This window comes from Camellia sinensis, chromosome 4 (genome assembly GCF_055761805.1).
Source record: "Camellia sinensis isolate YWXY chromosome 4, ASM5576180v1, whole genome shotgun sequence".
NCBI classification, from domain to species: Eukaryota; Viridiplantae; Streptophyta; class Magnoliopsida; order Ericales; family Theaceae; genus Camellia; species Camellia sinensis.
In genome coordinates, this window is record NC_138964.1 from 78,173,822 (window position 1) to 78,186,642 (window position 12,821).

A 12,821-nucleotide genomic window follows, 5' to 3' on the forward strand; every position below is an offset into this window, starting at 1 on the left:
TAGACGCCGTCACATGAAGCTTGAATCCAAGGAGTACAGAAAGCAGAGGATATTTCGCCCCCGTACAGTTAGTTTTTAAATTATTATTATTATTATTTTTTAATTTTTTTGTGTTGAAAAAATTTACAATTTTATAATTTTTTTTATGACTTTATTGTATAAAAAAAAGTTAAAAAACCAAAAAAAAAAAAAAAGAGGTCCCCGCGACACCCAAATTTGTTTTAACAGAAAAAAAAAAAAAAAAATGCATCGTATCAAACCAAGAACAACTACGCACTGCACACTTCCCCCATCTCTCTCTCATGGCGACGGCGGCGGTTGCCGACTCCAGGAAGCTCCCACGGCCAGGGCGAGGCGGCGTAATCTCCCACAACCTCACCGAAGAAGAAGCCCGAGTCCGAGCCATAGCAGAGATCGTCAACAACATGGTCGACCTCTCTCGCCCCGGCGACACCGTCGATCTCAACGCCCTCAAGTCCGCCGCTTGCCGTAAGTACGGCCTCTCACGTGCCCCCAAGCTGGTGGAGATGATCGCCGCGCTTCCCGAGTCAGACCGCGACTCTCTCCTCCCCAAACTCAAGGCCAAGCCGGTTCGAACTGCCTCCGGAATCGCCGTTGTGGCTGTGATGTCGAAGCCTCACCGCTGTCCTCACATCGCCACCACTGGGAATATATGTGTGTACTGTCCTGGAGGACCTGATTCGGATTTTGAGTATAGTACTCAGTCGTATACTGGATATGAGCCCACTAGTATGCGCGCGATTCGTGCCAGGTTAGTTTTATTGATGTGAATTGAACATTCAGATTGTGTTTGGTTGTTGAGAAAATTGTACCATATTTTCCTTTGATTGGAATACAAAACTTTATTCAATTGTGCCCTCTGGAATATACAGCTCTCTCTCTCCAGTGCTTTTTTTTTTTTAAGGTTTTGAAATTTTCATTAATTGGAACACAAGACCTTAGACAATTGTGCCTTTCTCTAGCTGATTTTTTAAATTTATTTTTTTTACTAAGATTCTGTTAAATTTAAAATAAAAAAAGAAAAGAAAAAAAGAATCTTTATGTTTCATGAGATTTCTCAGCAATCAAATGATTGGAATTTGGAACACAGCTTATTTCATGATATTTGGTTCCTGAAAAGTTGTAAAAGTTGTTAAGAAAATTGTACTAGATTTTCCACTGATCGGAGCACAAGACAAAACCTTCACTAGAATATATAGCTTTCTGGTGTTAATTTTGAGTACTTTTTATATATTTTTTGCTGTAGTCGCTAAAATTATTTAGAATGTAGAATTTGAAAAAAATAAAAATAAAAATAAAAATTATTTCAATCAAATGAGGATTGTTTTTATTTATTATTATTATTATTTTTTGATCGTAGATATACACTTGCGTTTTATATGTGAGTGGGCAGTTGATTGATTATGTATTGTCATAGGGGGACTTTTTTTGTTAGAGGAGTTAGTGTTCAAATGAATACATGGGAGTTTGAATCATTTGGTTGCAGCTTGAGATTTTCTATGAGGACGGCATTGTAAAGAACATAGTATATACATGCTCTGTGAGGGATTCAACAGAGGGGAGGTTTCAGTATTGTGGCTGCTATTTGTTGATATATTAGGGAGAAACAGAAGTGCCGACTCCAATAATGCCACACCTTGTGTTATAATGTGAATCTGTTATAACCAGTGTTATGAGAAAATGCTAATAACCTATTGGTTTTCCACCTTATCTCCAGTTTTATTAATTTGGATCTACTAGAATCCGTTTATCATTATGTGAAATTTTTTATGAGTGTCTATGTTTTGTAGTTAATATTTCACGAGTTAATCACTCTCTGTGATATTGGTTTTAGATATACCCGTATGTTCAAGCTAGAAGCAGGATAGATCAACTCAAAAGGTTGGGCCACAGTGTTGATAAGGTTTGTTGTCTTCCATATTTTTCAATTTTTACTTGCAATTGTACAAAATGAGATGATATATATTTAAAAATCCTTGTTCACTTGTTGTAAATGACTGTTCGTTTTGCAGGTTGAATTCATCTTGATGGGAGGTACTTTCATGTCATTGCCATCAGATTACCGTGATTACTTTATAAGGAATCTTCATGATGCTTTATCGGGACACACTTCTGTTAATGTTGAGGAGGCTGTTTCCTACTCGGAGCACAGTGCTGTAAAGCGTATTGGGATGACTATAGAAACGTGAGTTAAATTTACAGTAAATTTTCAGAATATAAATACTTACTGTTCTTCCTTCCCTCCTTATTCTAATTGCTGCTAAAAGTTGTAGTTTATTCATGTATTAATATAAAGATGTATGCTTGAAAATTTTAGTTGACTGAATGCCTTTTTATTATGTTTAAAACTATTAGGAGGCCCGATTATTGCCTTGGACCTCATTTGAGGCAGATGCTTTCTTATGGTTGTACACGACTGGAGATTGGAGTTCAAAGCACATATGAGGATGTGGCTCGTGACACCAATAGAGGCCACACAGTAGCAGCCGTGGCTGATTGCTTTTGCTTGGCAAAGGATGCTGGTTTCAAGGTTCTCCGCTGTCCCATCTTATAAATTTAGTCCTTCGGTTTGGAATCTCAATTTAAACTTTTGTGGTTGCAATGTTGGTTGTTTCCTCACAAAATCACTTCTTCTAGCCACTGTTGATTTTCCATTTACATGATCAGTAGCTTGAACTTTGACTTCTTGAATAACATTTCCAAATTTGGCCATGTTCTCTGTTCAAGTAGTCAGAATTATTTCTTAAAAACTCTAAAGGGAGTTATTCCCATCGTTTTAGTCTAGCATAATAATAAGAGACACATGTTTCACATAGTTGTTGCTATTTAATGCCATCTTAATGTCATTCCTCTTGAAACTTCTTGTTTGGTGCCTTACTATTCTAAGCATGCATTTTTTGGGATAGTTCTTTCTTTGATTTTGTTTTGCTTCCATGTTACCAATTTTGATGCATTTCTTCTAGGTTGTTGCTCATATGATGCCTGATCTTCCAAACATTGGGGTTGAGAGGGACATGGAAAGTTTTAAAGAATTCTTTGAAAGCCCTTCATTCAGAGCCGATGGGCTTAAAATCTATCCTACGCTTGTTATTCGTGGAACTGGGCTCTACGAACTTTGGAAAACAGGCAGGTATAATGTCATTTTTGGTTTTTTTTAGGTCTTAAGACTCACCTTTTTTTTTTTTTTTGGGGGGGGGGGGGGGTTATTTGAAGTGATTATTCATTTCTTTAAGAATGATCTTTCTTGATATATATGCATAAAAATACTCTCTATTGATCATAAAATACAGTGTTGACTATGCTGACAAATTGCCTGGTCAAATGAAAAGTGGTAATTAATAGTTAATATCATGTTCAGGTATAGAAACTACCCACCTGAGCAGCTTTTGGACATTTTAGCTAGGATCCTAGCATGGTACCCCCTCGGACACGTGTTTATAGAGTTCAGCGGGATATTCCTATGCCTCTAGTTACTTCTGGGGTTGAGAAAGGAAATCTTGGGGAGCTAGCCTTAGCTCGGATGGATGACTTGGGCTTGAAATGTCGAGATGTTCGAACACGTGAAGCAGGAATCCAGGTAAATGAACATTTTTATTGTCATTTGGACATGCTATCTGCTATAGACTGCATTAAATTGAAATTTTTGTCAATTGTTGTGTATTTAGGACATTCACCACAAAATAAAGCCAGAGGAAGTTGATCTTGTCCGCCGTGATTATACAGCAAATGAGGGCTGGGAAACGTTTCTGTCGTATGAAGATACACGCCAGGTCTTTCTCTCTCCAAAAATCCTTAACAATCCCAACACCACATATGCACACACCTCATTGTGCATTCTGCCACTGCGTTTGCATTTCATCTCAATTGGTATGTCAGCATGCTCCATTATTGATCCCAAATGCAGCATGATGTCTAGGCACCTGTTCTGTTCACATGTTGTTGGAAACCTCCGATTTAGGGGCATCAGTGTATGATGGCAGTGAATTGGTAGTTCACCTATCTTTCATATGGTGCCCACTTACTGTTATGATTCATCCAATTTCTCACTATATTCCTATCCGACCTCGGTTATTCCTTTAGTTGCAATATAACATGACACAGTTAATTTTTCTTTATTTTCAGCAGTTGTCAATCATGTGAAACTATGAGTCCTACCTATTTAAATTGTGTTGTGTAAACATCACAACAACTACAACAAATTGTTGCATTGATTTTGATGACTAAGATCTGACTAACATAAATCGGTTAGCATGCCCAACTTCCCAAAATATGTTAGAATTAGGTGATTCCTTGTAACAGGATTCTAACAGTTCTTGTTAGTAATACTATAAATTTGTTGAACATAATACGCAGCTGATTGTATTTGTTCCAAAGCTGGTGTGCGTTATACTGGTATTTGGTTTTTGCGTTCATTTGATCTCTCAACTTGTTCCAAGTTTGTTTAGTGAATGTTCCGGTTATTTTACTACTCATGGTTTTGACCTCCTCATCCATGAGGGTAATGAAAAGAGCCTCATTTGCGAGGCTATGGACCACTGTTTCCTCTACCAACTTCAACAACATCATCATCATCATCAATGGGGAGATCATTGTGTATTGTTGTTTTCATTGCCTAAATACCATGGTGTGAAAATAATCCATAAATTTTAATAAGTCTTCAAGAATAAATTCTAGGACTAGAAATGCATAACAGTTCTTAATAAAGGAACTAATAGCCTAAATACCATTGTGTATTCTCTGTGTGGGTGGGTGCTGTGTGTTTATGATTCATGTTTGATTTTACTAAAATTCAAATTAGCTTGAGTATTTTTATCCATTCACTAAAACATGAGCAAGTAATATATATTATATGCAGCAGAAGATTGTTCCCATTTAAAATCCCAAATCCTCGATCTATTGCTGAATTAGGTGCAAGGGAAAAACAATTTGACAAAAATGACAAAAACCCAAGGTTTTAAAAAGCGGCCGCAACCGTTACGTAACGGTTTTGGTGGTTACCGCCACCCGTTACGGCCGCTTTTGCAGTGATTGAGATTTACAGGTGTGTCGGCCATAGCGACTGTTGTAGCAGCTGTAACGGTGCCGTAACGGCCTGTTACGCACCGTTACGTAACGATTTTGAACTGCTTATTTCAGAAAAAAAAAAACAAAAAAAAAAGAGCTGAAAATGGGGGAAGAGGGATAGAGAGAAAAGAGGGAAGATGAAAAGGGAAAATGGAGTAAGAAATAGAGAGAGAAAAGAGAGAAGATGATGAACATGTTATTAATTTGTTAAAATTGCAAGACCTATGCTATTCTATTTAGCTGTTATTACTCAACCATTTTGTTTGTGTGCGTCTATCTATATACTGTTTGATAATAATAATAATAATAATAAGTGTGATCATTATCTACATATATATAGGCTATTATTTATTCTTTTACTTTTGTCATTGTTTAGTGATTGATTTTTTTGTAAAATATCTAGAAAACATAATACCTATAATTATATATTAATAAATTTTTTATACATGTCAATTTTTTTTGATTATTTTATTTTATTTTATTTTTATTTACTAGTTATCCAAAAAGAGAATGAATATTCAAGTGATCCAAACCTAAACAAAAAAAATTTCTTTATAATTTATTTTTTAATTTTTGTATGATTATATTAGCATGTATAATTTATTTTTTAACACTATTCAAATTAAAAGTTGCATATGCTTCCACAAATATAATAATTAAAAAAATAATTTTATACATCTAAGTTCAATATATATATATTTTTTTGTTGCCACAAGCATAATATGGATTTATGACATATAAAGTCATTAATTATTAAAATAAAATATAAAAAACTTAGTTTATAGTGATTTAAAAATATGAAAAATATTGGATCATATTTAAAAATTTAAAAAAATTGATCAATATTTATTGTAAAACCCAATAAATATGATTATGGAAAAAAAAAATATGCATATCGGTAAGTTTTTTTTTAAATTGTGCGAAAAATGAAAAAATTTACGGTTTCGGTTACCGCAACCGTTACACTACGGCCTTTACACCCTGCAATCGCAACCGCAACCGCACCACCGTCACCGTTACGGCGACTGCAACCGCTTTTCAAAACCTTGTAAAAACCCCATTAAAAAACATAGATGAGACACAAGTTAGCTCTGCTATCAGACTACAAGAGGACCAACATTCAGGCAACAATATCATTAAAATCCACTAAATCTAGTCAAGACAACTAAAACATCTAATGCATGGAAGTAGGGGCAAAGTGATGCCAGAATTACTACAATAATTCACTAGGCAATCCACTCAAGATAGAAGGGACATTCAACAATCAATCACTAATCATGATGAAAATACATTAGACTCATGTTACCTTGAAACAGATTTACCCTACTGAAGATCCAGAAAAAGGGAAGGAAACAAAATAATTGTAATTGCTAATATGCAATTTACCCCACTCAAGATCCAGAAATTCAAAGCAAAATGAAAAATCACAATGACAAAAAGCACATGTCAAAACTTACCACCTAATACTAAATGAATTATACACAATACAACAATGACTATCTTCATACAACCCAAACAACAAACAACCCAAAGGGCTATCTTCATACAAATTGCCAACAACAAACAAAAAAAGAAAAAATGTCTAGCAGCTACCACCAGCAGTATATGTTTTTTTAAAAAAAAAAAAACAAACAGACAAACAAATTTACAATGGATCTAGAACAGGTCTACAAAGAACCACCAACAATATTTAAATTTAAAAAAAGTAGATATGTTGTTAAAAAAAAAAAAACAAAACGGAAGCTCTTGGTGAAACAGGGAGTGAGAGAGAAGAGAGGGAAGAGAGAGAGAGAGAGTGACCTGAGATTGATTTGGTTGGGAAATTTGCAAAAGATCTGAAGATTTGCAACATATCTGTTGTTTTAGAAAGAAAAAAAAATCATGGAAGCTCGGTGAAACACAGAGACGAGAGAGAGAGAGACCTAAGATCGATTTGGTTGGGAAATTTGCAAAAGATCAGCAGATTTGCAACAGAGTTGTTGTTTTAGAAGGAAAAATAAAAAATAAAAAATAAAAAATAAATAACATGGATGCTCGGTGAAACACAGAGAAGGGAGAGAAGAGAGGGACTGACTTGATCTTCAAGATTCTTTCAACATGAAGTAGAGGAAGAAGATAAGGTTTTTTTTTTTTGATCAGATGAAGATGATAAGGTTAGATACAACGTTTTATTTTACCATTGGAGAAAATAAATTGAAATGCGGTGCTCTAAAAATTCGAAACGTGGTCGTTGTTATGCCCACAACTCATTTACTGTAGCTCCGCTACAATGGCTCCGCTACAGTGGCTTCCATTTTTCTGTTTATAAACCAATGGAAATACATTTTTTGAGTTTACATTTTTTTTGTCAAATTTATAAACTGAAAACTATTATTATAAACCAAAAAATTTTCCAAACAAGTTTTTTATGATAATTTTTAAATTTTTTGTAAATATAAGCTGAAAACAAAATGGTTACCAATCAAGGGCTTAGCAACAAATTTGATAAATTACATTTTAAATTAATAATTTTATTTTCATTTATATTTTAAACTCATCATGAAGGCACGGACATACACTGGTCTTAACTAAAATAAGCCAATCCCATGTTTGATTTAACAAGTTTCGAATTGCATCACTTTGAGGCAGACTCTCTCTCTCTCTCTCTCTCTCTCAACTCCCATATCCATAACCCACTATCAACCTCCAACCATGCTTAGATCAATCTTCACTCCACTTCTCCACACCATCCCCTCCAAACCCAAACCTCCAAACCTATTTTCTCACTCCATCTCCGTTTCACTCTCACAATCCCCACCAACTGTTCGACAAAATGCCTCGCCCACCGCCGCCGCCACCACCACCACCACAAACCCACTTCACAGTCTCTCTCCAACTTCCGCCTACATCCACCTCCCTTTCTGCCACAAACGTTGCCACTACTGCGACTTCCCAATCGTCGCTCTCGGCTCATCTTCAACCCAAGCCAACGATATCAACAACGACCCATGAATCTCCAAATACATCCACCTCCTCTGCAGAGAAATCAAGGCCACAAACTCACAATTCAACCACAACCCACCTCTCAAAACAGTCTTTTTCAGAGGGGGTACGCCTTCTTTGGTACTGCTGAGGCTCGTTTCGTTAGTCCTTGAGACATTGAATTTGAAATTTGGGTTGTGTTTGGATGCTGAGATTTCCATGGAAATGGATCCAGGGACGTTTGATGTTGTGAAAATGAAGGAGTTGATGGGGTTGGGTGTGAACAGAGTGTCTTTTGGGAGTTCAGGCATTTCAAGATGAGTTACTCAAGGCTTGTGGGAGAGCTCATGGGGTTGACGAGGTTCATGAGGCAATTGGGGTTGTTGGGACATGTGGGGTTGAGAATTGGAGTATGGATCTGATATCTTCTCTACCTCACCAAACTCCACAAATGTGGGAAGAGAGTTTGTTGCTCACCGTCAATGCAAGGCCTAAACATGTATCTGTCTATGACTTGCAAGTTGAACGAGGCACCAAATTTGGGATACTGTAAGTGGAGTCAAGGGCCTCCTAACCTTGATGAGACTAAGGCGAAATTTCAATGAGTAGCTTTATTTATTTACATTTAAATAATATTTTTTATATCCTTTCAATGTAAAAAACAATTTTCTCTCCTATTTTTGTAATTAAAATTCGAGATTATTCACAACCTAGTTTTTGACAAGGAATGTATATTTATATATCGATATATATTTCTTAATCTAGGTCTTTGGAAAAGGAAATTTTGTTTTTTTATCATATTTTTTAACAATGTGGATTTTTTAAAATATTTATTTTTGCGTTTTTTTGGGATAAGAAATTTTTGTATGAGACTTTACTGTTAGGGGTTTTTTTTGGGCAAGAGTGAGTTTTATTATTATTATTATTATTTTGTTGTTTAACAAATACCTTAAAAATTGGGCCCTGGGTGATTTGGTAGTTCTAACACTTGCACATTCACTTTTGTTAAGTATGGAACTGACATTGGATTGTTTACAGATATTCACCAGGGGAGTTCCCTCTGCCTTCTGAAACCCAATCAGCCGAGTTCTACAAAACGGCTTCAAGAATGCTCTCAGATGCCGGTTACAACCACTACGAAATCAGCAGTTACTGCAAGGACAATTTCGAGTGCAAGCACAACCTAACCTACTGGGACAACAAATCATTCTATGGTTTTGGCCTTGGTTCTACCAGTTTCTTGGGCGGATTCAGATTTTCAAGGCCAAAAAAGATGAAAGAGTACGCGGGTTACGATCAAAATTTAGAGGACAGGGTAGTGGGGCTTAGTGAGGATAGTTTTCCCGATCCCAAGGACATGGCCATGGATGCTGTGATGCTCTCTTTTAGAACTGCCAAAGGGTTGGACTTGAAGTCCTTTAGAAAAACATTTGGTACTTCTCTTGTTCACTATCTTTGCAAGGCCTATAGACCTTTTGTGAAAAGTGGGCATGTGGTTTGTTTGGATCGGCATAGAACCCTTATAACAACAGATCGTTTCTGTGCATTGTTATCTGATGAGGAAGAGATAGAAGAGACCGTGGCTTTTATTAGGCTCAGTGATCCGGATGGTTTCCTTCTATCGAATGAGCTAGTATCCCTTGCATTTCAAGTCATAGCTCCATGAATCAATGTTTTTTGTGCTTGATCCTAACTAGACAATAGTGTCATTGGATGTGATTGGCTTCACCCTTGGAACGTGTCATCTATTCTCTCTAGCTCTTGACTTGACAACTCGTTGTGTAATGGCTCGCCACTCCTTGTTTGTTTTGTAAGGGATCAGCTGGTGAGGGAAAACTGTATCTATGCAGAGCTCAGTATATGTATATTCTTTTTTCTTTAATCCACAGATAATACTTGTCTCAGGATTCTGGGTTAATGTTTCTGTATGAATGCAAAAATAAAGATCTTGAAAGAGAGATTGTTGTTGCCCTTGAATTGGACTTACCTTGATATGATTGCGAGTCTTGACATGAATAACTAATTGTTTGTAGTGCTTGCTTAGGAGCATCCATAGTGGTTGGTCTAGTGCACAGTTCCTTCTAATTCTATGTTTCATCATTTGCGCTAGCATGGCAATAGGGCGGGTTTGTAGTCTCCCGTCCCTCAACTATATCATATTGGGGTGGAATAAATTGGGTTGGTGACAAGAGTAGGCAGGGTGGATTAATTTTGTAACTTAAAAATTGGGAATATTAAAAAAAAATAAAAATGATATAATATATTATGGATACTAATTTATAATTAATGAAAATTAATATATGTTGGATGAGAAATAAATTGGCGAAAATAAATAAATGTAATATTTAGGGTGAAGTACCAGTAAATCTCAAAATGTAATCTTGTGAATTGTTTAGTCTTTCCTTTTTTTTTATGAACCTAAAGGTCTCATTAAAGTGAAAATTACACAAAATGATAGTCACTTACATATTTAGGTTTAATTTTTTAGGAACAAAAGTGAATTTTTCCAAATATAAAATTACACATTTGGGCAATCCGCACTATAGAAGTTTTGGGTTGCGTTTGGTAGAGTTTTAGAATTATTATTTGAGAATAGGGTTATATTTTGAGTTTGTGAGTTTTGAAATTATGATTTTAGTGTGGAAAATTTGTTTGGTTATGAGTTTTGAAAAAAGTTTTGAATTGAGTTTGAATTGAATGATGTGACATATGATATTTGATTAAAAAATTTACAACTCACAACCAAACACACAACCTAAAATTCTATTCAAAGCTCATAAAAAATTTTAAAAAAATTCCCAAAATATTTTTTTATTTAAAATATAAAAATAGCATGTGCCAAAAAAAAAACATGAATACTGTTCCAGTCAACCGGCCGGATGTTCGGGAGACGTCCTGGAGGATGATCAGGTAGACGTGTTTTGAGAAGTGGGTGTGGAATCATTTTTGAAAATTGTAAACAAATAGAGCACTAAAATCATGTTGTGGAATCATATTTGAAAAGCTCCACCAAACACAGGATTTTTTCTTCTTTTAGAACAAATCTCATATTATGAATAAAAACGTAATACTTTAATAATGTAGCACTCCAATGTAACACACTAAAAAATTTCTTACTGTACTTTTGTTAAATGTAACAACATAACATTAATTTTTTTTTCTTAATGTACTTTTCTTAAATGTAGCACTCCAATATAACACAAACGTAACACTCCAATCAACGTAACACTCCAATCATTGGCCCCGTTTGGTAGAGTTGTGAGAAAGTGATTATAACTTATAACCTAACAACTTATTGCTTATAACTGTGAACATAAGCTGATTTTTGACTTATAAATTAAGTTTCTCCTCCCCCACTCAAAGATAAAGTTGAACCAAACACATCAAAATAGTTTAAATTAAGCTAAAAGCTAAAATAAACTGGAAATAAGCCCTACCATACAGGGCCAATGTAATCCCAAACGTAACATTCCAATGTAACATGCGCCAATGTAACACACACAAAAACACAAAAACACTAAAAACTCTTTATTGTACTTTTTTCAAGCGTACTACTCACAATTTGAAATTATACATTTGTCCAAAACTTACTAATGGATTTTTGTATTCCTTTTAGAATGGTTTGAAAATCCCATATTCTTTTTTTGGAAAGTTATATTAGAGTGTTACGTTTAAGAAAAGTACATTAAAGAGTTTTTTTGTGTCACATTGAAGTGTTATAGTAAGGAGTTTTTTTGGAGTGCTATGTTTGAAAAAAGTATACTAAAGACGTTTTTCTTTTATAGATTATATTAGAGTGTTACATTAAGGAGTTTTTTTTGTGTATTACATTAGAGTGTTATATTAGAGTGTCACGTTTGGAAAAAGTACATTAAATGATTTTTTTTTATATATTACATTAGAGTGTTACACTAAGACATTTTTTTGGAGTGTTATGCTTAGGAAAAGTATACTAAGGTTTTTTTTTTTTAGTGTTACATTAGAGTGTTACGCTTAAGTGTTACATTGGAGTGTTACAGTTTAAAATTATACATTTGTTCAAAGTTTACTAAGGAGTTGTTGTACTCCTTTTGAAATGTTTAAAGAATTCCACATCGTTGTGGAATGTTTGAAGAATCCCATATTTAAAGTCATTTTTGTACTCCTTTTGAAATGTTTTCCAAATAAAAAGATTGTCATATAAAAATTCATCCCGAATTCAATTTTTATATATTGTGTACCTTACCTTTCTATCACAAAAGGAAAAAAATAAAATAAAAAATAAAGGTATAACCGTAAATTTAATTTTCAAATAATATATTAAATCTACATTTCTAAAATTAATGGGACTAATTGGTTTATAAAAAAATCTTGAAACTAAATGGATTATCATTTCTCAAAATGAGATTTATAGATAAATTTTTCTAATATTTAATCTTATTATTTTGAAAAAAACTAAAGAATATATAAGATATGGGGTGGGGGTAGGGCGAGTTAGAATGGAGGGAAGCAAAACCCATTTCTGTCCCACTTTCTTATCAAAGGTAGGGCAGAAGACGCAAGGGCAAAGTAGAGTTCAAGGACATAGGCTCCAGTCTTTGGAGCAACGCTTAGATACAAGATTTAGACTCATTAATTTTGACTATGGACTCCTGGACACTACATTCAATGAAATTAGAATCAAGTTATGACTCAAGTCCGCAATCCTTGTTTTTGAGTAATTTTTGTAGGTTAAGAGGGTATATTTCATGTGATACCTTCTATTATTGTGATTGACTTTAACAATAGGATCCATC

At 34.7% G+C, this 12,821-nt stretch overlaps 1 protein-coding gene and 1 pseudogene across 2 annotated transcripts; both read left to right on the forward strand.

Annotated features, from left to right (window-relative positions):
* Nucleotides 1-302: 302 nt before the first annotated feature.
* LOC114274978 (elongator complex protein 3-like) lies at nucleotides 303-10,022 on the forward strand (annotated as a pseudogene). The gene is made up of 9 exons (XR_014365905.1): nucleotides 303-772; nucleotides 1,439-1,529; nucleotides 1,856-1,924; nucleotides 2,034-2,206; nucleotides 2,377-2,551; nucleotides 2,985-3,151; nucleotides 3,380-3,598; nucleotides 3,687-3,791; nucleotides 9,085-10,022. The product of XR_014365905.1 is annotated as an elongator complex protein 3-like (transcript).
* LOC114274980 (uncharacterized) lies at nucleotides 9,155-9,712 on the forward strand. Its single transcript, XM_082923380.1, has one exon. It carries the CDS (start codon nucleotides 9,155-9,157, stop codon nucleotides 9,710-9,712), a length of 558 nt encoding a protein of 185 aa, XP_082779506.1.
* Nucleotides 10,023-12,821: the final 2,799 nt, after the last annotated feature.